The sequence below is a fragment of the Castanea sativa genome, chromosome 3, assembly GCF_040712315.1.
Source record: "Castanea sativa cultivar Marrone di Chiusa Pesio chromosome 3, ASM4071231v1".
Classification (NCBI taxonomy): domain Eukaryota; kingdom Viridiplantae; phylum Streptophyta; class Magnoliopsida; order Fagales; family Fagaceae; genus Castanea; species Castanea sativa.
This window is the reverse complement of record NC_134015.1, coordinates 8053034-8077810: the sequence shown is the minus strand read 5'-3', so window position 1 is coordinate 8077810 and position 24777 is coordinate 8053034. Positions and strand designations below refer to the sequence as shown.

The 24777-nt window shown below is 32.6% G+C and overlaps 2 protein-coding genes across 2 annotated transcripts; both read left to right on the top strand.

Annotated features, from left to right (window-relative positions):
• Positions 1–2455: 2455 nt before the first annotated feature.
• On the top strand, positions 2456–11336 carry LOC142629980 (ATP-dependent Clp protease proteolytic subunit-related protein 3, chloroplastic). The gene is made up of 10 exons (XM_075804035.1): positions 2456–2879; positions 4338–4436; positions 7233–7355; positions 8323–8382; positions 8916–9012; positions 9115–9188; positions 10094–10147; positions 10227–10310; positions 10399–10524; positions 11054–11336. Exons 1-9 carry the CDS (start codon positions 2565–2567, stop codon positions 10492–10494), a joined length of 1002 nt encoding a protein of 333 aa, XP_075660150.1. The 5' UTR covers positions 2456–2564; the 3' UTR covers positions 10495–10524; positions 11054–11336.
• Positions 11337–16170: 4834 nt separating this feature from the next.
• Positions 16171–19072, top strand: LOC142627179 (uncharacterized). Its single transcript, XM_075800978.1, has 7 exons — positions 16171–16655; positions 16957–17034; positions 17142–17284; positions 17428–17498; positions 17877–17972; positions 18563–18655; positions 18780–19072. The coding sequence occupies exons 1-7, from the start codon at positions 16221–16223 to the stop codon at positions 18860–18862; spliced, it is 999 nt and encodes a 332-aa protein (XP_075657093.1). The 5' UTR covers positions 16171–16220; the 3' UTR covers positions 18863–19072.
• Positions 19073–24777: the final 5705 nt, after the last annotated feature.

Genomic DNA, 24777 nt, shown 5'->3' with positions numbered 1-24777 from the left:
ATTGATGATAATAATAATTGTATCTCAATTCACAACATCTTGGTTTTCTTTGAACAATACTTGTGATTTACAATTCCCTAGTCTTTTCTACTATTTTCCTTCAATTAAGTAGGGATGTCCAAATCCAAGAGACAACAACATGGTGTCAAACTTATGAAGTTAAAGTAATTTATTTAAACTACCTTTCATTTCTTTTGATGTCCCTCTACTGAGAGAGTAAATAGCAATATTATAACTAATGTTAATGGAATGGGTGTAAACTGCTAGTTTTTATAATAAAGTGGATATATTTAGAAAAGTTCAAAGGTATAAATAGTTTTTTAGCCGAACTAAACGAATTAACAACTTTTATCACAAAAAAAAAACAACTTTACAACTTAACATTTGCTTACAAGCTAGGCAAACAAAATGGTATCGAAATCTATATTTCGGCCAAGTTGGTAGAATAAGCTCACATTCCCTGTAGAACCAAAATCAGCGTACCTAAACCTAATGCTTAAAGGAGGAACTTTTTGTCGTATATATAGGTATATACATCAATAAGTTGTAATAATGATATTTGAGTTTAGATAATATTTTTTCATAAAGTGAAAATACTAAGTTCTAAAATTTTCTAAATGAAAATTCGAAATCAAACATTTTCGATCAGTCAAAGCTTTGGCTCGATTGATCGAAATGGTAAAAAAATAATTGTGGAGCCTTTGGATGAATCGATTGCTATTCAATTCTTGTTTGATTGATTGAAAAGAGCACTTGATTAATCAAAAGGAACTTTCGACTGATTGAAAGTCGTAAAACATGATTTTCTGTAGAATTTTTTAGTAATTGTTCTGAATGTTTGAAGAGGTATCAAACTTTGTGAAGGGTTTTATAAAACATGTTGACTCTAGAATTGGTATTTGTAAAACCCAATATCTTGATTGTATCCTGGAGATAAATTTGCGATAACCCTTTAGCAGCAATAGTGTGAGGACAAATATTGTCTAAGAAAAATGATATTGTGCCTCTAAGTTATTTATTTTTGTTTGTCTTTTGTATTCACCTTGTTCTTCCATTATTATTTTGTGTAATATCCCCAACACTTTTTTCATGTAATTGGTATATAGAAATCCCATGAATATTTTCCTATTGACTACAGTTTTGAGCTTTTTGTTTTTTATTTTAACTTTATTTCAAACGTTTAACTTTTAGCTTTTTATAAATAAACTAGCTTTTACTTTTTGGTTTTACATTATGGAAATAAATTACCGAAAATAAAATGTACCTAAATTCTAATATTAAAATAGTGTTTAGATGTTAATTAAAAGAGGGAGCTATTGGATGTGCAATTATAATTATAAATGTATAAAATAATTTTTTTATTATTAAATTGACAGATATGAAATAAAAGAAAAAACTTAAGCTACAAACTTGGTTGTAACTTAAGCCTACAACACCATTTAATATCTTTTTATTAGATGCACATTTTGATAAATTCACGATTAGATCATATTTTCTTCTTATATTCTCTATGCTTGTGAAATTTTCAAAAGATCAATGATCAAATTTAAATTTCAAGTTTTGTAGTTTAAAATTATAAATAAAAAATAAGTTTATGGATTGAATAATAAATAACATCTAATTGACACGAAATTTGAAATGTGAGTTAAAAACATAAAGAATATGCAATTTTTTTTAGTAAAAAAGAATAAGCAATTCAACATTTAGATTTTCAAAATATGTAACAATTTTAATTTTTTTTATTGGGAGTTGTAACCTTATGTTACTAGGGGTGTGCATAAGTCGAGCTGAGGAATTTTTTTCAACCCAACTCACCATGGTGGATTAAAATAAATCCAACCCAATCCATGTGAATTGGGTTGGGTAAGGTTGGATTTATGGGTTGGACAGTTTTTAATAATAATAATAATAATAATAATAATAATAATAATAATAATTAAATTATTATTATTATTATTATTAGTAAATTGAGCATTAAAACAACATTGCCACAAATAAGAGCAAAGTTAAAACCAAATAATTATGATCATAACATCAAGTAAACACAAACTATATGAGAAGAATTTAAGGTTTGGGTTTTATTTAGGAAGAGGGGCAAAAAAGAAAATAACAAAATTATATAACATATCTTTTAAATTTAAAAATATATTAAATATAAGTGGGTTGAGTCGGGTTAGGCAAATCTATAAATCTCATGATCCTAACCCAATCCAACCCATTGTTAAAAAAAAAAAAAATTTCATGACCTAACCCACCAACCCATAAAAACCGACTCAACCTGATGGGTTGGGTTAGATTGAGTCAGCTTTGGCAAGTTATAAAAATACTTATCCAAAAAAAAAAAAAAATCTATTTTTGATATTTGATAAACAACCGTCGATGAATATGGTGCGTTTAGATTGACCCATTCGGACCATCCACAATCCGACCCACTGTCCACAATCTTCCTCACCACTCCATTTCTTCCTGCTTCTCAAAACAGAAAAAATAAAAAACCCCATTATTTTTTCCGATTTTCACCGCACAAAAACACAGAAACACAAACCCAAAACAAAAAACACACCATGGCTACCACCCCTCTGCACTTCCCAATGGCCTCTTCACTTCCCTCAGCTTCAACTTCCTCATCACAGTCCCTTAGAAGAAGAAGCACAAAGGGTAGTTTCAGAAATTTGAGGACTACCCTTTGTGCCATTAATGCCCAAAACAAATCCAAAATCCCCATTCCCCCATTCAACCCTAAGGACCCGTTTCTTTCCCAACTCGCTTTTGCTGCTTCCAACTCCCCAGAAACGTTTCTTCACAAGCCTGTCAAGTCTGATACTCCTCCTTACTTGGATTTGTTTGACTCTCCTAAGCTCATGGCTACACCTGCCCAAGTCAGCTCTCTCTCTCTCTTTCTCTCTCTCATTACTATGTATTAGTGTTTGTATATGGTGGTATATTTGTTTATGCATATGGGTTTCTGTTTGTTTTTGTTTAGGTTGCTTTGGTATGATATGAAATGATTGAGCTATATATGTATGTGGGTGTGTGTGTGTGTTTTGGTCTCAGGTTGATTGGATTTTCCTTGAAATGATTGAAATTGTATATGTCGTAAGTGAATTTGTTTGTGTATGTAAGTGGGTGATGGGTTTCTGTTTGTTTTGGTTTTGGTTGCTTTGGTATGATATGAAATGATTGAACTTTATATGTATATGGGCGTGTGTTTTCTGGTCTAGGTTGATTGTATTTGCCTTGATGATTGAAATTATATATATGTTGTATTTGAATATGTTTGTGTATTTTGTGTAGTAAGTGGATGTGCACTAGTGAGGAAGACTGAGTTGATTCAAGTAGAAGGATCTGAAAAAAAGGTTGAGGAACGTGTAAAATAATATTAGTAGATTTCTCTTTTAAAATACATGTCGATTGACTTTGGATAGAATAGAATTGTGGAATAAAATACATGTGATCGAGCCTATTAGTTTGTTGATGATTCATAGCCAACCCAAAAATTTTGGGACTAAGGCTTGATTGGTGTTGTTGTTGTATGTAAGTGGGTGTGTGTGTTTTGGTTTGTGTTTGCTTTGAAATGATTGAAAGTGTGAATACATTTGTGTATTTGTGTATGGAAGTAGGCGTGTGTGTGTGTTTTGCTTTAGGTTTTTTGTGTTTCTTTTGAGATGATTGAATCATATATAGAGTATCTATGTGTTTGTGTAACTGTGTATCTAAGTGTGTGTGTGTGTAACTGTGTATCTGAGTGTGTGTGTGTTGGGTTAAATTGCTTACTTTTCCTTTGAAATGATTGGCATGTTTGGTAAAATTTTATTGAGTTTGTTGGGTCAAGTTTTGGTGGGAAAATAGTTATGGATATGTATTCTGGTATGCTTTAATTGGTAGATATTTGATTAGATAGGTTTGAGTAATGTTTTTTGGGTAGAAAAAGGTTTGTAGATGAATTTTCTGGTTCGTTTCAAGGGTGATTAGGTTTTGATATAAAAGCTCTACTCAAAAATTGATTTTGAGTGTGTGTGAGGTTATTGTTATTTTTTTCTTTCTGAGAAAACCTTTCCTAGAAAAGTTGTGGGAAAAAAAAAGAATTTGAAGGAAAATTGTGTTGAAAATTATATATTTTTTTTGATAGGTAAAATTGTGTTGAAAATTATGAGAATTAATTCTAAATTATCAGCCTGTATGATACCTCATATCTTTGATTTAATTTTCATTTTGTGCTGAATGAGCCGAGTTTAAAGTTTTTGCATATTCTAAATTTTTATCAATTGATTCCTTTGGTTTTTCTTTTAAACTTTTACTTATTTGGTGAAATGATAATATCCTCTTGCTTGAATTAGGTGGAAAGGTCGGTTTCCTATGAGCAAAGGCCAAGAAGGCCTCCACCGGACTTGCCTTCATTGCTTCTTAATGGGAGGATTGTTTACATTGGCATGCCTGTAAGTGCTTCAATCTAGCATTTCAAATTTTCTTTCTTGCAAAATCTGTTCAATTCTTTTGTGGGGGGTATTTATTTTTATTTTTATTCTTAGTAAATTTGTTATTGCAGTGAAAATAGCCTAAAGTGAGCCTCTCGTGGGTGGGTCGAGTGGGCAACATATGTTCATCTTTCTTATAATGTGTAGTCCTTTGGGATGAGATACATAAAATGGGAATTTATTTTAATGTTCTGAAAGCATATACAATCTGATATAGGATAATTTGAAGGAGTTTGTCTCTATGTTTGTGGTGGGCTTAGGGTTAGGAAATAAGAAGAATTAGAGAGAAATTAGGCTGTTCAGGGGCTGTATGAACTGTACCCGTGAACAGTAACTTTAGAAAGAGAAGAGAGGAGGCCAATGTGCCTATTTCTCAAACACTCAATAATTTTATTAATCAACTCTCTACCTCCCTTGAATACATTGAGCAAAATATATATATTTATTGATAGGTAATCAAAGATTTATTTCGTAAAAGGGACATCATGTTCACGATGGTGAACACTCGGAACTTAAAACGAATACAAGTGCCTCAGGAAGAGATACGAATAGAAAGAAGAAATTCAGAAATGAAAATACATTGTGTAAAACCCAAAATTTTACCCAACTTAAATAAGGTACCAACTAGTATAGGCTTTGAAAGATCTATTGATCTCATAATATCTTCAAAAGCACGATTATTACGCTCCCGCCAAATTATCCACATCAAACAAGCTGGAACCATATTCCAGCTTGTTTGAATGACTATGTATTTAACTATAAAGCACAGGTGCGTTTCGGGATTCGGGTGCGGGTGCGGGACTCGGCAATTTTTGAAAAAGTAGGGTGCGGGTGCGGCGGGGTGCGGCAATTAAAAAATTATTAAAAATATTTTTATTTATATTTTTAATATATTGTTAAGCATACTTTTTTCACATTATATAAACATATACCAAATTTAAGAGTAATGGTAGATAATAACTAGAATACAACTCCATTATATAAACATTCCATGATGTTCGAAAATTACAAATTCACAACACGATCACAAATCACAATGAGTAATAATAACTATTAACTAAATAAAAAATCAACTATTAACAATTAACTAAGAGTGTGAGTGTGAGAGCTATAATGCCTGAGGGGAGACGGAGAGCAGGGGAAACGGAGTGGAGCACTAAAGGCAGAGAGTGGGAGAGAGCCTAGCACAGCTGAAGAGTGAAGGCAGAGAGTGGGAGAGAGGCGCAAGAAATATGAAGAGGGAGAGGGCTGAGTGAAGGGCGGAAGGTCTGACTGAGTGAAGAGAAATGAGAGTGTATAAGTGTATAATAGGGTTTTGTTTTTTTCCAAATGGTGCGTTTGCACTTTTTTTTTTTTTTTGGCCAAGCTAAACGGTGCGTTTCGCACCTGCTGTGTTTTTTTTTTTTTTTTGAATTTCGGCTGATTCGCGTCGGTATCGGTGTTTCGCCCGATACGGACCGATTCGGCGCGAATTGGCCCGATTTCGCATGCGTCGGCCCGAATCGGTGCCGTGTTGGCACATATCGTGCCGAAAAAAAATATTTTTTTAAAGGCGGACGCGGCACGGACGCGCAGGCAGCGGCGTCGCCTGCGCGTCCCCGCGTTGCGCCGTGTCGGACGCGGGTGCGGTGGCCCAAACGCCGCACCCGTGCTTCCTAGGTATTTAATGACTATTTCTTGTACGAGTAATAATACTTCTAGTACTATGACTCCTAGTTTGACTAGTAAACCGAAACCTAATTGAATTAAACCAAAGGCCATATATAAAGACCCATAAACAAAATAAGACTTATTAATAAAATAAAACTCATGGCTCATAACTATGGCCTATACCTAGCAAATTACTCAAATACCCTTGACTCTAGAATAACCAAATAAAATATAAAAAACCTAATTAACTACCATGGACTCTATTTTTTTGGCTTTGCCTTCGCCTTAGGCTTCCAACGAGGATATTCTTTCTTGTACCAGGCTATGGTTGTGCCATCGCAATTCCATCAGATTACTAGGTGTTGAAATGGAAGAAATCATAATTTTATGGGGAAGGTACTAAGCTTATAACTCTTGTAACTTAGCAAGGGTGAAACAAGGAATCACCTTCTCTTGCATAATAAGAAACTGAAGAACTATCATAACCTTTTAGTGTCCAAGCTTTCAAATAATTTCAGCTTGTGAAAAACATCAGGCATTAGTAGTGGGATGAAGTGGTTATTTAGGAGTACTGGTTTCATACATATTGGTTGTCAAACAATTCCATCAGTGTCAGCTAAGATTTCTTTAGGATTATCTTTGTAGTATCATGGCCCTTGCTTGTTATTGTAATTTTTCCACTCTAGGCCATTCTGTAGTTAGATACTTATGACTGCTTGATGCAGATAGAAAAGATTGCATGTTCCATGCTTTCGCTATGCATTTTAAATTCAATGCAGAGATATTTCTTTGCAATTATCATCTGTACTCATTTGTTCACTTCATAGACATGGTGTCTGCTCAGTGAATTATGTTCCCTTTTAACTCCATATAATAATCACTGCAGAATCATTGCATTTGATATACAATTGCTATAATAATAAATAAATAAATAAAAGCAGTGATAGTATTTTGAAGTGATAATTGGGTTCTGAAGTCTCTTGAACAATCACAGCGTCAATTTTCTTGCATTTTGATTCCTTTATTTGCTGGTGATAATTCACAATAATTTTATCTTACAATTTGATGTGCAATCTGTGTGACAATCTAACTATTTGTATCTCTCAGTTGGTGCCAGCTGTGACGGAGCTCATTGTAGCAGAATTGATGTACCTGCAGTGGTTGGATCCCAAAGAACCAGTATATATTTATTTAAATTCTACAGGAACAACTCGTGATGATGGTGAAACAGTAAGCTTCACATTGATTTCACTGTAGGACACTATAAAATGTGATCTATATGCAGTAGGCTAGGTATTGTGTGTAATATTTGATAGGTTTGTGGGTAAGCCATTATTGATTGATCTAATCTAATATGGATTAAACCCAGTCAGTTTGAAGTAGTCTTGCTTGCAATATGGGTTTGTCACTTTTAGGTGATCCAATTTGTTACTGCTGTAAGTTGAGGTTTGAATTGGTGAGTTTGGACAAATCAATTCATTCTTCTTTATTATTTGATTACAAATTAAATTTTGGGCAAATTACACTCTTCCACCCTAAACTATCACCCCAATTACACTTTAATCTCCTGAATTATTGAAACCCACGATCAACAAACACCCACCCCCCCCCCCCCCCCCCCGCGGCACCCAACCCCAATTTTAAAGTCATCACATTTAACCCCCCCTGTCATCTATTATGGCGTTAACTTAATTCCAGCGGAATGTAGCTTTGAAAGACGAATTGTCCTCTCGTCAATCTCAAAAACCAACAGATGGAAAGAGGGGAAATTGATCTTTCAATTCAAAATTCAGTTAGGCAGGGGGACATTGAAACAGAGTTATAACTTTGAGGGGCCAGTTGTGCGTTCTAATAGTTCAGGGGGTAAGTGCAATCAAGGTGAAAGATTATGGTGGAAAAGTGTAATTTGCCCATAAATTTATAATTGATATATCCAACTAAAGTTTATATTGTAGGTGATGTGATATTTGACCAGAAATTATTTGTCACAATTCAGAAACAATTTAAAAGCAGAATTCCAATTAAATATTCACATTGATTTTTTTTTTGGCTGCTTCAAGTATAAACTTCAAAATTATTTGCTATTGAATCTAATTCCTCTTTCCATACCATTGTTATTGCAATTATTATTATTATTTTATTTTATTTTAAATTTTCAATGCTTTAATTTCATGGAGTTAAATTGCTTTTCATTCAGGTCGGGATGGAGACAGAGGGTTTTGCAATCTACGATGCAATGATGCAATTAAAAAATGAGGTGAACTTTTCAAACTTGTCCTCTACTTTAATGCATTATGTTGGTGGTGGCTGTAGTAGTGTGGTTTAACATTTGGTGGAGTTGCTTAGCAATTTGTAGAGTGGCAATTGCAGTGAAGGTGTGGCTGTGGAAATGGTGGCAATTTGGCTGAAAAGTTGGTTTGTTGCTGTATTGATGTCTGGTGATCAATGTAGGTGGTAATGATATGGTGCAAATGGACTGGTTACAACTGTGGTTGGATGAGATGGTGATTTTGATTGGGATTGTTAATATGATAAATAGTCTAAACATGTTCATCTCCTCATATCCATTTCTGTCAGCCTAGGATGCCCCCTTCCCTTGCAGCACGTAAGAAACTTTATTTCAACACAAAGCTGATGGATAAGAAGTATTTGCTGGATGTCCCAAATGGTTAAATTATTGAATAGTCCATCGAAACCAAATCCATCTCTTATTTGTTGGACTATGAGATTTGATTTCAATACTTTCCCTGCTCTTAGGTTCTTGTTATATAACTGTTCTTGTTTACACAGATACATACCGTTGCTGTTGGGGCTGCTATAGGTCAAGCTTGTCTACTACTTGCGGCTGGAACTAAGGGTAAACGGTTTATGATGCCGCATGCCAAGGGTATGATGTAGTTGGCTTTTTTAGTTTGCATTCTTGTCTTTTTACACTTCTACCCTTTCTTGTCCAATGTCATATCAAGTGTTCACTTGAATTCTTTCTCAGCCATGATCCAACAACCTCGTATCCCATCATCTGGGTTGATGCCTGCTAGTGATGTTCTAATCCGTGCAAAAGAGGTAAGCTGAACCCTTTGCAGTGCTTTCTATCATCTCAATGTGATTGGGAAATACAGTTTCCATGATGAAATTGTCAGTTTGTTACTCTTTCCAGTTGCTGAAAAATGTATTGTGTCGTTGGATGGCTCCTCTGTACCTAGGTTGGAGGAGTCAAAAGAGGAAGGTTTTATTAAAACTATGATAATGTGATTGCAAGTAGGAGTTGAGTTTGTTTTCTTCTCTTACTATTAGCTACTGTTTTACAACTGCATTTGTTTGACAATGATAAGTGTTGTAATATACGCACAAAACAATAAATGAATAAAATAGCAAACATCACACAAAATTTAACATAGTTTGGCTAACTTCAAGGCTACATCCATGGGAAACACCAACTAAAGTCCACTATCAATAAAAAAAAATGATGACAATCACGCTCACTAACCCTCACAAAAACTAACTCAAAACCCTGATACACCCAAAGGCGCCCTCGCACTCGCTAACACACTAGACAAAGCTTAGTGTTTAACTCACTCGCTAGACAAAGCTTGATCTCCTAACTCTCAAACTTGACAAAGCTTTGTGTTCAAACTCTCGCACATTAAACAAAGCTACACCACCACTCTATTTATAGGGACTGCCACACCTTACATTTTTCTTTTCCATATGGGGACTAATAGGCCTAATAGGATTAGTGTTCTTATCAATGCAGGACTAACTCATAATAGGATTAATACACCTCCTTGTTATTCTTGTAAATAAAGTTGAATTCCAAAACCAGATGGAAACCTTCAAACTTATCCTCTCATGGACTGGACTTCATTGATAAGAACTAATTATGTGTGTGAGCTACTTTTCAATTCACAACCTTTTGAATAGCATTATAGTTTTGCAGGAATTATCATAGTGCATAATTGCTTTTGCAGGTAATTACAAACAGGGACACACTTGTAAAACTCCTGTCTAAGCACACTGGAAATGTAAGTATGACACATTAGATGCTTTGCTAACTACAATATGAGGAAAAAAAAAAACTCAAATAATTTCACATTTTCTTAGTCAGAGGAGACCGTAGCTAATAAGATGAGAAGACCATTTTATATGGATTGTACAAAAGCTAAGGATTTCGGGGTCATAGACAGAGTAAGTTGGTACATGTAATGTTTCTGTATGTCTTTATATGTTATTTCATTTGGGGCTACTGAACTAATGTGGGAATGCTGGAATCCAGATTCTTTGGCGCGGTCAAGAAAAGATAATGCACGATGTTGCCTCTCCAGAGGAATGGGACAAGCTGGCTGGCATCAAAGCTGTAGATGGAATTTAGTCTCTCTTTAGCAATACACATCATGCAAGTGTGAGTACCTATCTTTGATTATTTTTTACATCTGGGGAAAAAAAAAATCCAGTGGTATAATGCCATAATGTTCACAATCATGGAAGTTGATTGAAAATCACTTTGGCTCAACAAAGATTTTTTCTTTTGTTTTTTTTTTTTTTTTTTATTTTATTTTTTTTATATTTTTTGGGGGGGGGGGGGGGGGGAGACTGTGAGAGGGTTTTCCATTAATTGTTAGAAAGTTTTGTGTCTTTGTGGGGAAACAATTTTGCATCCATACTCATTAGGGATGAAATCAAGGTGTGCAACTGATTGTCCCTAGTGGCTGTGTCTCTATAGGAATTGAAATCTGACTATCATCTAAGCAAGGCCATTAAAGAAAATTAGTCACTGATATAGGGATCATTTCTAATTTCGTGCAAGGAGCGGCTATTTTCAGTCTATTTGGCTGCTTCACTGACTTCATATATGAGTATGATGTTTAAAAAATAAAAACATAAATAAATCTTTGGGAACCGATCAATCTCTAACATTGCTGGTTTTGCAGGAAATAGGTAGCTACTTCTTCTGAGAAAGTTTTGGTGGACCTATTAGATGGAATATCTGATTCTTGTGCAGTCTCAAAGCTCTATCCTTGTGAACGATATTCTCGTGCACAAACAGGCTGAGAAGTGACGGGAGGGTGGCTTCAAATTTTACATTGATAATCTGTACATGTTTTTAATAATATGTAATATTCAAGTTTTTTTAATCTTCACTTACATGTTTCATTTTCTCATTCTAACGTAGAGAGCATTTCCATTTTCTTAAGAGCAACTTGATTTCTTGTTTGGAGCCAGGGTTGGATCCATGATCATCTATTATTCCGTTGGTATTATTGGCCCTAAAAGAAATGTGCTGCGTTTAATTCTTACCTGCATGAGAAAATGACATCTGAGATTGACCATAACAAAGTTTTTTCCTTATAGTACATTAGACTGAAGTGACATTCTTTATGGATTTTCACTTTCCTTTTTGCATTTAATAGTTTTTTTTTTTTGGCTGCAATCACGCAGTATTCACTATTTAGGAACCCCTTAATAGCACTAGGGAAAATAGAAAGTCAAAAAGTCATCAACCTTTGCTATTGAGTCTGTTAAGAAGAATATTCCCAAAGTCTGATGTGCTACTTGGGGTACTTCAATCAAAAGCCCACAGTTTCTCTGGTTCTTAAAAGTAATGTCACCCCCCATGTAACTTTTTTTAAATCTAGTAATAATCGCATTTGTAAAGAACTGGTAGTAAACGTTTTAACATCAAGAAAAGTAGCACTATTAGTGTGCGTTTGGGACAAAATGAAAATTTTAACTTATTTTTGCTACTATTTATGGGTCTTATTGTACTTTATAGTACTATTCATGGATCTCATTATACTATTTAACTAATTTTTATATTTATTTATAGTACTTTCAGCAAAATGTTTTTAGTTTCAATTAAATAAGCTGTTCCTAAACGAACACATAATCACGTTGAATGCAAAGCAATCTTAGCTTAGTTTAATACTGCTTTGCTCATAATCTATAAAGCTACTCTTGAGAAAGTGTGATCATTTTATTGAATTGGTTTATACTCATGATTATTCAAACACTTAGTTTGTTAGGATTGATTGGTGTTTTTATTTTCAAAATAGTATAAAAACAATTTTTTAAAAATTGAACTTGAAACTAGTTTTCAAATAATAATTTTTATATTTTACGTGTTTGGCTCCAACTTTTCATAACAATTTTCAAAATACTAAATATATATATATATATATATATTTGTGAGACCATTTTTATTTTTGAGATTTTAAAAAAATATTTACAAAAAGTAATATATAGAATCTGTAGATTATTTTTTTTTTTTTGGTGGATAATGATAAGGGAGTAAAACTCATCATGTATTTTTATTTTTAATGATAAACTTTAAATTTGAAGGGTGTGAATTCCTTTTATGATAAAAATAAGCTCTTTAATTTAAGAGAAAAAAGAGTTTGGACAAATATATGGGGTTCATTGTATTCAAAACAAGTAATACAACAATTTGAATTGAGTCAGACTATAAACGCAAGCATTACGTTTTAGCAAATCAAAAAATTTTAGTAAACATAATTAAAGGTTATTTAATTTTTTTTGATCTTCCCTTGTGTAGATATAATTCGAATATCACTGTGTAAGACAGTTGTCAATCACCTCTACTAAACCTGTAAAAGTTAATGTCTTAAAAGTAATGTCACCCCCATGTTTTCCAAACTTGGGATTAAATCTAGCAATAATCACATTTGTATAGAACTAGTAGTGAAACGTTTTAACATCAAGAAAAGTAGCAATATTAGTCTCCGTTTGGGACAAGATGGAAATTTCAGCTTATTTGCAATTTTAGCTAATTGTTACTACTATTCATAGGTCTTACTGCACTTTTTTGGTACTATTCATATGTCCCACTGTACTATTCAGCTAATTTTTACTTTTATCTATAGTACTTTCAACAAAAAGTTTTCAGTTTCAGCTCAATAAACTATTTTCAAACGGACACTTAATCACGTTGAATGCAAAGCAATCTTAGCCTAGTTTAATACTGCTTTGCTTGTAATCTATAAAGCTGCTCTTGAGAAAGTGTGATCATTTTATTGAATTGGTTTCTACTAATGATTATTCAAATACTTGGTTTGTTACGGCCGAATTGGTAGGAGGATTTTTGTTTTTATTTTCAAAACAGTATAAAAACAATTTTTTAAAAATTGAACTTGAAATTAGTTTTCAAATAATATTTTTTATATTTTACGTGTTTGGCTCCAACTTTTCAAAACAATTTTCAAAATACTAAAAACACAAAAATAATTGTTTGAGAGACCATTTCTATTTTTAAGATTTAAAAAAAAAATTACAAAAATAATGTGTAGAATGTGTAGATTACTTTTTTTTTTTTTTTTTGGGTAGATAATGATAAGGGAATAGAGTTTATCATGTACTTTTATTTTTATTTTTATAATGATAAGTTTTAAATTTTAAGAGTGGGAATTCTTTTTGTGATAAAGATAAACTCCTTAATTTAAGAGATAAAAGAGTTTGAACAAATATGTGGGGTCCATTGTTTTCAAAACAAGTAATACAACAATCTGAATTGAGTCGGACTATGAACGCAAGCATTACATTTTAGCAAAGTAGAAAATTTTAGTAAACATAATTGAAGGTTATCTAATTTTTATTTATTTATTTATTTTTTTTATCTTCTCTTGTGTGGATATAATTTAATATTACTATGTAAGACTGTTGTCAATCACCTCTACTAAACCCGTAAAAGTTGAAAGTTATGGCCTGTTTGGATGTTTAAAAAAGGAGGGGGAGTAGAGTAGAGGGAAGGGGAGTAATTCAATTACCGTGTTTGGGAGTTTTTTAAGGAAGGAGGGGGAGGGGTTTGAAGAGGTTTGAAGGGGTTTCAACTACCTCCAACCCCCTCATTTTTAATTCCCCTAAATTGGAGAGATTTGGAGGGAGAGTAGAGCACATAAAATTATTGATAAAGTAAATTACCTAATTTACCCTTATTATATTTATAAAATTACAATGTTAAAAATAAGGGGAATGGCTAATTACTCCCTTCCCCCTTACTAATTATAAAAACATCCAAACAAGGTGGAGGGTAACCATTCTCCTCTACTCTCCTCCCCACTACTCCCCTCCCCTCTACTCTCCTCTACTCTCCTCCCTCTCTAAACTCCCAAACAGGCCATTAAAGTTTTGTGGAGCTAGAATTTTTTTTAGGGGCATATGGGTATGGCTGATCCCCCCCCCCCCCCAATCTTTTCGAAACTCGGGATTGAATCTAGTAATAATCACATTTGTATAGAACTGGTAGTAAAACATTTTAACATCAAGACAAGTAGCACTATTAATCACGTTGAATGCAAAACAATCTTAGCTTAGTTTAATACTGCTTTGCTCATAATCTATAAAGCTGCTTTTGAGAAGTGTGATCATTTTATTGAATTGGTTTCTACTAATGATTATTCAAGCACTTGGTTTGGTAAGAGGATTTTTGTTTTTTTTTTTCAAAACAGTATAAAAACAATTTTCAAAAAATTGAACTTGAAACTAGTTTTCAGATAATAATTTTTATATTTTACATGCTTGGCTCCAACTTTTCAAAACAATTTTCAAACTACTAAAAACAAAAAATAATTGTTTGGGAGACCATTTCTATCTTTGAGATTCAAAAAAAAAAAAAATTTACAAAAAGTAATATGTAGAATTTGTAGATTACTTTTTTTTTGTGTGGATAATAATAAAGGAATAGAGCTTATCATGTATTTTTTTTAAATATATTTTATAATGATAAGTTTTAAATTTGAAGGATGAGAATTCTTTTTGTAATAAAGATAAACTCCTTAATTTAAGAGATAAAAGAGTTTGGACAAATATATGGGGTCCACTGTTTTCAAAACAAGAAATACAACAATCTACTTTTTAGCAAAACAGAAAATTTTAGTAAACATAATTGAAGGATATCTAATTTTCTTTTATTTGATCTTCCCTTATGTAAATATAATTCGATATCATTATGTAAGACTGTTGTCAATCACCTCTACTAAACTCATAAAAGTTGAAAGTTGAAGTTTTGTGGAGTGAGAACATTTTTTGTGTGTGGGTATATTGGTATGATTGATCTCCCCCCCCCCCCCCCCCCACCCACAAAAAAAGTAATTAGGTATGGATGACGTTAGGCTTAGCTTGACTCCTCTAACGAAGCTCATGTGGTTATTTAGTAGATAGAAGAGTTATTATGGTCACGCCTAAGTAAAGTAGTCCATAACCACGGTTAGTTATAAAACATTTAAAGCAAGTCAAATCTTAAAACATAGAATAAACCCACAACCACAATAATGAATTTGGAATTGTAAATATTATTATTGAAATTTGGAACACTAGAAATAAAGCTCGATGTAAGTAGAAATTAAAGGATTGAGAATTTATGGTTATAAGGAGAAATGAGAGAATGAAAGAATAGAGCCTACAAGAAATGTATGTAGGAAATACTGTGATATCCTTTTTTTTTTTTGGTTGAAAAATGCACTTATTATAAAAGTTTATTTCTTGGAATTTCCTCTTTACTCTATTGATTGTCTCATTAATTCCTTTGATCTTTATCGCTATCATTGTCTTTAATGTTCATGCGAGCCCTTATTAGTTTTTTGAATCACTTTTAAAGTTAAATGGAGATAGAGAAACACACCTCTTTGTATTTTGCTTTTGCTTTTTTATTTTTTTATAACAGGATTTACTTTTGCTCTTTGTTAATCTTTGAACCATTTTGGATAAATACTTGGTTGTTTACCGGTGAATGCACGCCTTTCATTTTAGACTTGGATAAATTCATGTTGTTTGTACGTTAATGTTATTATTGTTATTTTCTTTTAAAAAATGTTATTATTATTAATTGTTCACAAGTATGCTTTCCAAATTAAAATTTTTGGGTTCATACCAAAGTATTTTGTTTTACTTTTTTTTTTGAAGGAAACAAATCTCCTAGAAAGAGAAAGTTCCAAACTTTTTTTTTATTTGGGTAAAAAAAAAAAAAAAGTGCCAAACTTCAAGCCTTAATCCTGCAATTCAGTTACCAACATATATGTATATATATCCAAACGTACACACCAAGAAAAGCTTTAAGACACAGACAGAGGGAGAGAGAGGGAGGAGATGGGCAAGGCCTCTCTCTCTCTGAGACTGACCTTCCTTCTTTCTCTCTCTCTCACAGCTTCATCATTTCCATTCTTTTACAAGCCATCTTCACCTTCAACTTCCACACCCAAAGCCACCCCTTCAGACTTGCTCTCAATCCTTGGACCCAAATCCCAGTCCTCCAAAATCAAACCCCTCGTTGCCCACGACCTCAATTCCTGTCTCAAATTCCTCGTTCCCTTCACTCCTACAAGCCCCAAACTACGGTCCAGAAAGTGTTTGACAACTAAAAAAGATTTGGGTTTGGCAAAAATTGGTGCATCAGATCAAAGAGAGGTAGATGAGCTCATTTGGTGGCCCCCAGAGCCGGTTCTCGAGCTTGCTCGCCTTGCTGTTGATTCTGGTGGTGACCCTGCTGCTATTCAACGAGCTCTTGATCCCACTATGATTGCTGTGAGTTCTTTTTCATGGGTTCTGTTTATTATTTACGTGAATGACCTTGTTTGTAGCTTTGAATTTGACTCTGCTTCGTAATGTGGATATTGTTTTATAAAGTTTTTGGCATATTCTCTATTGGGTCAGTGTCAAATGTATAAATTTGTGTATGTGTGTATGATTGTAATCTAAGAAACTGCTAAAGGATTTTTTTTTATTTTTTAAAGTCACTTTCTTTTTGTTCGTCTTGGTTATTGCTAAAATTGAAAGAATCTGTAGAAGATTGATGAGTAAACCTTACTTTCTTTAGATGTAATAGGTTCCTGATGTTGAAGGATCAAAAGAGAATCGATGTGAGTTGACCAGAACACCGTATGGGAGACGCTTCATAAGTGAGGTTTGTATTGCAGTAATAATATTTCAATTGCTTTACAGGATCATAGGCACAAAAAATGTCCCCTAATTTTTTAATTAATCTGGAATTTTTTTTTTATTAAATGGCAGGAGTTGAATCTGTATCTTGAATTTTTATTTGAAGTTATTGCTGCCCGGGGTCCTACCATTGGGCTGAACATATCCCTAAACCGCTACGATTTCTTTCACGGCCACCTCTTTCTTGCCATAGACACAGGGCGACTTGGTATATTGTAAGTTGTCATTGTTCTTACACGCCATTCTTTTACAACTTTAGTGCCAAAAATGGTTGAGCTTAAATAAGATGTAATCTTGGTATAAACAAACTTCAAAAACGATGATACACCTTATAACATCAGAACTTTATGTTTGTCAGGTTTCATGCCAAAGAATACCCAGCATATGATAAAGAAGTGTTTCCATACAATATGGGTTTTTGTCAAAAAGGTTAGAGTTGCTGGATAACACATTTGATTAATATTCTTAGTAGAGTCTCATTACATGCATCATTTTCGAATCTGCTACTTTATTATATTGGCTCAGTATAAAATGTTAGAATCATTAAATTTTCTCTCTTGCAAAGGGAGATTTAAAAATACAATTTTAAAACAAAGCTATCATAGTTCTTCAGTTGGTACTTTTTATGAACATTTCTTCAAATGTTAAAACAGTTACAATCAGTCAGATCAATTTGTACTTTTGTAGATCATGTCACTAGCAAAAGATGAATAAGCGCTAACTTTAAATATTTAAATTTTAAAACATAAGACTTTGGAAATTATTGCCTTTTTGTGAGGTTGTGCTAATATCAGTGTAATCTTTCAGGTTCTAATGTGAAATATGATGACTCAATGAACTTGCGAAATATTCTATGGCTGGCTCCATTGCCAAGCAATTCCACTAAAGCTTGGGTCGCACCAGGTACATTTCCCAACTTAACCAAAGCTGAAAAAAGTTTGTCATGTCTGCATTTGATCAACAAATGCATTTCCAGTCCTTGATAGCCACAACTTTTGTAGCTTATAAACATAAAAACTTTATCATGTATTTTTCCAATTGTTTGAAGTACCACCAAGAGGGATCCAAGCCCCAAGAAGCCAAAACTATGCTAGTAAAACAATGTCCAGATTATGAATTTTTCCAATGCTTATTAGCAAGATGCTTATGTGCACAAAAATGTTCATTCTCTGTTACATTTCATGGATTATTTTGGTCCAAAATCATTGAATAGTTGACTTGGTTCTTTATGCTGCACTGCCAAATGTAATATTTTTGTTTAAGCCTCGTTTTTTAAACGTCCTTACGGATTATATGAGTAGGTATCTTTGAGTTTATATGCATACATTTTTTTTATTCCTGGAGGTGGGGGGTCGGGAAGATGTATCCTCAGTTTCTTAGATTTCAAAGGAAGCATGATCTCCTTTTCTGTGTTCCATGGAACTCAAGTGAATTCAAAGATCATTGCTTTTGTCACCAAGATAGTTAATTTGCCTTTGGTATTGATTTTACAGGTGTCCTGGTGGTGCTGGATGCCCGCCCAGAAGGTATCATATATAGAGATCTCATTCCTGAATATGTAAATTTTGCGAGGACCATATATGAAGGTTTGAGTTTCTGCTCATCTTTTCTATACCACGATGGTTTTGAAAATTTAGACATTTTAACTATATTTGTTGATGTTTGGTTTGGAAGGAATAAATGAACGCAAGTTTGGTTGATGTTTGCCAGATGATCTTGGAGATGTTGCAGTTGATGTGAACTACTTGGATGTAGGAGATGCAATTCGGGATTATCAAATTTTCATTTGCTGATGCTCTTCTCAAGGTATACAGCACTTGGTTTGCCTTGGCATGATTTTATGCAAAACCACCAACCGCCTTGTGATCTGCCATGTGTAAAGTGTAAACTTACAATTTTTTTTTTTTTTTTTTTTTTTTTTTTTTTTTTTTTTTTTTTCTGTTGATAAAAATCTGTAAACTTACCAATTAAAAGAAAGGACCACAAAATCTCTGAACTTTCTCTCAACATTTGGATGCCTTGTTTTTTTCTGTACTTATTGTCTGGGTTTTGGCAATTCATGCAAACAAAAGAAACTGTGATTCGAAGTATGGCTGTACTAAATCCCCCACCCCCTCTCCAAATTCAGTATTGTGGGAATGGATGGCGTAGGTGTCAGAATTGGACATGTATCTCTTCAATTAATTGTCATTTGTCACTAGAAGTCTAGAACAACATTTCATTCACTTTTAGTTACTATTTACTTATTTTAAATACTGATTTATGTTATATAACTTCTTTTGGAAGTTATAAAGTTTCTTTTCAAACAATCATAATTTACCCTTGTGTTTTTCCTTTGTCCTTTTTCTTGACACCCCCTTCAAACTTTTCGGTAAGTAAATAAGTAATATTTTGATGGGTTGTCTTAAACTGAAGATCACACTCTATTCTCAGCACCCAGCAGTCTCAGCATAAACCATCTTCTCAGTCAATGAATCTTTGGTGTGGATACGCCATTTGATCACATTTTTGTTTAGAACTCTTTGATGTGCTTGAAATTAAAAGTTATGTAAGGGTACACCCATGTAAATCTTATTGCTTTGCCTATTCATAACTTGTCACGTTCTTAAGTTCTGGAAGTAGCAAAATTGTTCTTAGCTGACACAAACTTGTCCCCCATCTCCTCTTCATTATCTTCTTAGTTAGATGAAAGGTGAAAAGTGGTATGGTTAACTAACGTATGCAAAAGTTAGATATATTTTCTTAGTTTTCCAGTTTATTACATTCAAATGCATGTTTCCTTTGACAAATACAACACAAACATTATTATCATTCTCAATCTCAAGAATAATTTATTTCTCAAGAATAATTGAATTCAATGCAACAATGTGTTTAAATCTTTGAATTTAATTGAGAAACCTCAAGTATAATACTTGAGGTTAAGGAACTATATCCCAACCCAATCAATTATAATGCTTTTAATATATAAATAATCTAAGGACTAAGAGTTTTATAGTTCAAACGGACATCTTTTGATATTTTCGATAAAAATGTCCAGGTCCTCCAAGATTCAAAACTCCTCCTCTCCTGCATTGTGTTAGAATGTATCATCCTACTTTGATACAAATCCAATTACATTAAACATTAATTGTAAAAATTCTTGTCATAGTCGTGTTGTGTTTGTAGGTCGTATCAAATATTGTCACCCTTAATTTGCAATGCTCATTCAAACGCACAATATTTTTAAAACTTTAGAAGTTTTAAAAATGTTATTATATATTTTTTGGATAATAAAAAATCTTATTATATACAAGAAAGCAATGTTTCAACTTTTTTATTCGACTATTTAATTCCTATCCTATCACCAACATACGAGATATCAATAGTTGTTGGGTATTTATTTTTAAGGTAAAACTTAGGTACAATACTTAGATGCTATTAATTAGGTTTCTCTTTTAAGATTCAGCCATGTAGCTTTTTTCTTATGGGATGGAAGCGTATTTTTAGTTAAGTAAAGTCACTTGGTTGAATATTAAGAATGGAACCTAATGAATAGCACTTAAGTACTGTATCTAAATTTTGCTCTTATTTTTATAATGGAAAGGGCCATTTTCGAACTTTCCATTCAACTTCATGTCTTCACCTTTCTAACTCGGTTCAGGTTTCTTTAAAAAATGTTAGGCCTCTCTCTTTCCTTATCCACTTCCCTGCACCATTCCCTACAACATAGGCCCTACATTGATATTTATGCACAAAATGATACTTTTTTATTTTTTATTTTTGATACAAGATAGAAATTCTACTCTAACCTAATCATATTATTATTATTATTTTTGATACAAGTCTACTCTAACCTAATCTAAATGTATATATGTGTGAAACTCCCTCCTAAAGACTTAAACTCGGCCCTTGCCCCCCCCACCCTCCATACCTTACAAGTACTTATACTTGTGGAGTGATACTGCACCAAGAATATGCTGTGATATATTTCTTTTTTATTGAAACCGAAAAGGACAGCAAAATTATACAAATTTTTTTTTATATCTTTTTCACAAGTAATAATGGGAGTATTTTTTTTTTATTAATAGAGTTTACAATTCAGCCAATGTGATTTTGTGTTATCAAAATTTAATTCACATATTTAATTATTACATTTTAGTTCATCAAAATTTTAGATTAAAATAAAATCTTTAATTTTTTAATCATATATGACAAATTAGTCTCACAAATATTTTAATAGCTACACTTTTTACCAATTTAAGTTTGGATTCAATTGTGATGGAACTAAAGCACGTGTAGGTAATTTGTAATTTCCATTTTTCATTATGTAATGATAATGGCCTTATATCTTGTGTTATTATATTTAATTTTTTTTCCTTACCCAAAAAGGAACAAGATTTTTTCCCCCTTTATAGAGAGGAACAAGATGAGTAATACAACTTTCTTTCAAATTTCCTTTTTCGTAATGTGGGGGTAAAAAACGATCACTGTGAAGATTGTGATAACAAAGATGACTTACACAACTAATTTATAAAAGTAAGGGAGCAAGAATCTCATAACGAAAGATCTAAACAACAGATTGTAAAATAATAAAAAACAAAAAGACTTTTATTGATGTAAGAATATCTTTCTTGAGGTACAAGGAATAGGATTGAAAGCTAAAAAATCTTAGACCTATTATGCTATTACAACTTTCTCTCTCTTGTTCTTCTCTGAGTCTTTTCTCTCAATTTTTCTGAATCCCCTTCCTATTGCACCTCCCCACCTTTAATAGACAATTTCCACTTCCTTCTCTCCCTAGTTGTCTTGTTCCCAGCTGGATTTGGGGAATACTTGACTCATCACTCCTTAGTTCTGCCATTCTTTCACCATGAAATAGGTCATTGAGAGTGTTTTCACTATTTAGCCAATCAGTCAACATTTAATATGAAAGAGATTAGGTGAAAATGTCTCATTAATATGGAGGTGACTACCCCAGTAGTTCTTATCTCTTCATGGCGTTTTCCGAGGAGAACTTGATGGAAGGTGGCATTTTGGTTCAAAGGGGAATTGGTCACCCGTGGTTCCTTACATATCTGATATGGGAAAGGTTTTACTTATTACCTCGGCAGTGGACCTTGGCGATGGTGGTTGGTCCAAACCTCTATGGGATCTGCCTCGAGGAGTTATCTTTCATTCCACAAGCCTTTTTACTCATATTCATGCCTTTGGGCCGGGCCCAACAGCCCATCTTTTAAGAAATGATTTGCTTGGCCCTTGGCTCTAAACCTGAGTTCGTGTTCATCCCCCCACATGGAACTTGTTAAGGTGACAAATTATGTTTAAAGTAACATATCTTTCTTGTAAGTCTATTATTAACACTATTTTTAATTATGTACCATTCACAATAAAAAGCATCAATGAATGTGAAAAAATCCATGAAAATATTTTACAAAACTAGAGACACAAAAGTTTCACAATAATTAATACATGAGTTGCTACTATTGGTGCTAATAAAATTGGTTTCACAAATAGAATTACTTGAAAATCATATTATTCCAATCAAATTTGCTACATCAGAAAATTATGAAAAAAAAAAAATTAAGGATTTTTTTTTTGTTTGTAATAAGGCTAAAGGCATAGTAAATTTTACAACAATTTAATTAATTACTATTTTCCATATCAACATATTGTGAAATTTGTTGTATATGTAACATTCTTGTAATTTTTTGTGTTTTTAATGTTTCTTAGAAAAAGGTAAAATATAGTCAACATCTTTGAGGTTTGGGTTAAACTAGTCAAGTTTAAGACATTTCAAAACTAACTAATTTGAACCCTAATTTCCATGACAAAAGCAAAAAAAAAAAAAAAGTACGGATTGGATAGTGGATACTAAGTTGGGTAATTTTAAAATGTATTTCGATTAATTTTTAAGTTTCGATGGTATTTTGATTATTGTTTTAGGTTTAGGGGATATTTTGGTCAATTTTTAGGTTTAGGAGGGTAATTTGGTCATTTTTTTTTGTTTAAGAGGTATTTTTGTTATTTTCAATTTTGAGAGTATTTTGGTCTTTTTTTTAATTGTTCCAGTGGTCATTTTATTTATTTATTTTTTAAGTTTAGGGCGGTAATGGGCTTGATTGCATATTTGACGTGGCCACCTTATTTCTTCACCAAAAACACAAACCTGGGATGGGAGTTCTTACTTTTGGGCCACGTTGAGATTTTACTAATGGGTTTGGCTTGTGTCCAGTGGAAGTTTCCATTGGACACGTTGAATTGCAGACACGTGTCCAAATCCTGACATGTCCAGTGGAAACTTCCACTGGACACAAGCCCTTCCCTTTACTAATTACTAACAAGGCTTTAGGTCAGCCGCATGTGATGGATTACAAATGAGCAAATCAATGGTAAGTAGGCTAATTAGATTTGTATTAGGAGTGGCTCTCATAGATGCTGTCCACAATCACTGGTGCATCTGGGTTTTTCGTAGGGAGCTGGGAGTGGCTTCTCATATATAAACCTTTGGTCAGTTTGTAAAACTGTGGAGAGAAAATAGAGGCTGCCGCGTGTGGCTTTTTTTTTTTGTAACTTTTCTTCATGGTAGTATTATGACTATTTCTTTTTGTTTTATTTATAGTTTAATGCTTAACATTTTATTTTTGTGTTTTATTTCAATTATTGCAAGTAGCTCAATTTTCAATTAAGTTATGAAAGTTTTTTTTTTTCAAAAAAAAAAAAAATTATCAAACTGAAACATTCATTTTCAAAAGCAATTATCAAAACCAAGTCAAATTCCACTTTCAAAAGCAATAAAGGTAAAAAAAAACACACTCAATGAATCCATCAAAAAGCTCAAAATTCAAATGCCATGCAAGTGTTTAAAAAAGAAAAAATTGAACACAAACTCAAAATCTACAAATCTAGAACAAAACGAAAATGCAAAACTCAACCAAATGAAAAAAATTCAACCTGGCCAGATCTCATATATTTAATCAATCAATCATGGCAACCATTTGAATCGCATGCATGAAAAAGCAATCAAAACTCAAAAAACCCTAACTGATCAATTCTCATCATATAAAAAAAATCCCAAATTTAAGAAAAAATGGATGAAATTGAATCAAAACGAGAAATGAGAGTGGATCTAGATCTTGAAATTGAACTTGGAGAACTTACTGAATGCATTTTCAACTTAAGATTTCAGTTAAAAAAATGTGTGCAACCCCAAAAAAAAAGGGTAAAATCTTATTTTGGTCTCTAAATTTTGCCAAAAGATTTTTTTTTTTTTTTTCATTTCTAAACTTAAAGAAGTTCATTTTTCGTCATCTCTAACTATTGAAAATGTTTTATTTATATCCTTAAACTTTACTAAAAGTGAACCTACTGAATGCATTTTCAACTTAAGATTTCAATTAAAAAAAATGTGTGTAACAAACACTACCAAAAAAAAAAAAAATGGTAAAATACTATTTTGGTCTCTAAATTTTACCAAATATTTTTTTTTTCATCCCTAAACTTAAGAAGTTCATTTTTCGTCATCTCTAAACTATTGAAAATGTTTTATTTATATCCTTAAACTTTACTAAAAGTTTGTTTTTCATCCCTAAACTATTGAAAAAGAATTCTTTTTTCATCCCTATTCTTGTCTCTTAACTATTGAATTTTTTTTTTATAAAATTTAGGGATGAGAAAATAACTTTTTAATTAAAAAAAAGTAATTTTTCATCTCTATTTTTGTCTCTTAACT

What these genes read in the sequence shown, in the direction of transcription:
- LOC142627179 (XM_075800978.1), top strand. Translation starts at nt 16,221, where the DNA reads ATGGGCAAGGCCTCTCTCTCTCTGAGACTGACCTTCCTTCTTTCTCTC. An exon ending in ACAGGGCGACTTGGTATATT is followed by an intron (nt 17,285 to 17,427) that starts GTAAGTTGTCAT and finishes TATGTTTGTCAG; the next exon opens with GTTTCATGCCAAAGAATACC. An exon ending in TGCGAGGACCATATATGAAG is followed by an intron (nt 18,656 to 18,779) that starts GTTTGAGTTTCT and finishes GATGTTTGCCAG; the next exon opens with ATGATCTTGGAGATGTTGCA.
- LOC142629980 (XM_075804035.1), top strand. Translation starts at nt 2,565, where the DNA reads ATGGCTACCACCCCTCTGCACTTCCCAATGGCCTCTTCACTTCCCTCA. An exon ending in TCATGGCTACACCTGCCCAA is followed by an intron (nt 2,880 to 4,337) that starts GTCAGCTCTCTC and finishes TGCTTGAATTAG; the next exon opens with GTGGAAAGGTCGGTTTCCTA. An exon ending in ATTTCGGGGTCATAGACAGA is followed by an intron (nt 10,311 to 10,398) that starts GTAAGTTGGTAC and finishes GCTGGAATCCAG; the next exon opens with ATTCTTTGGCGCGGTCAAGA.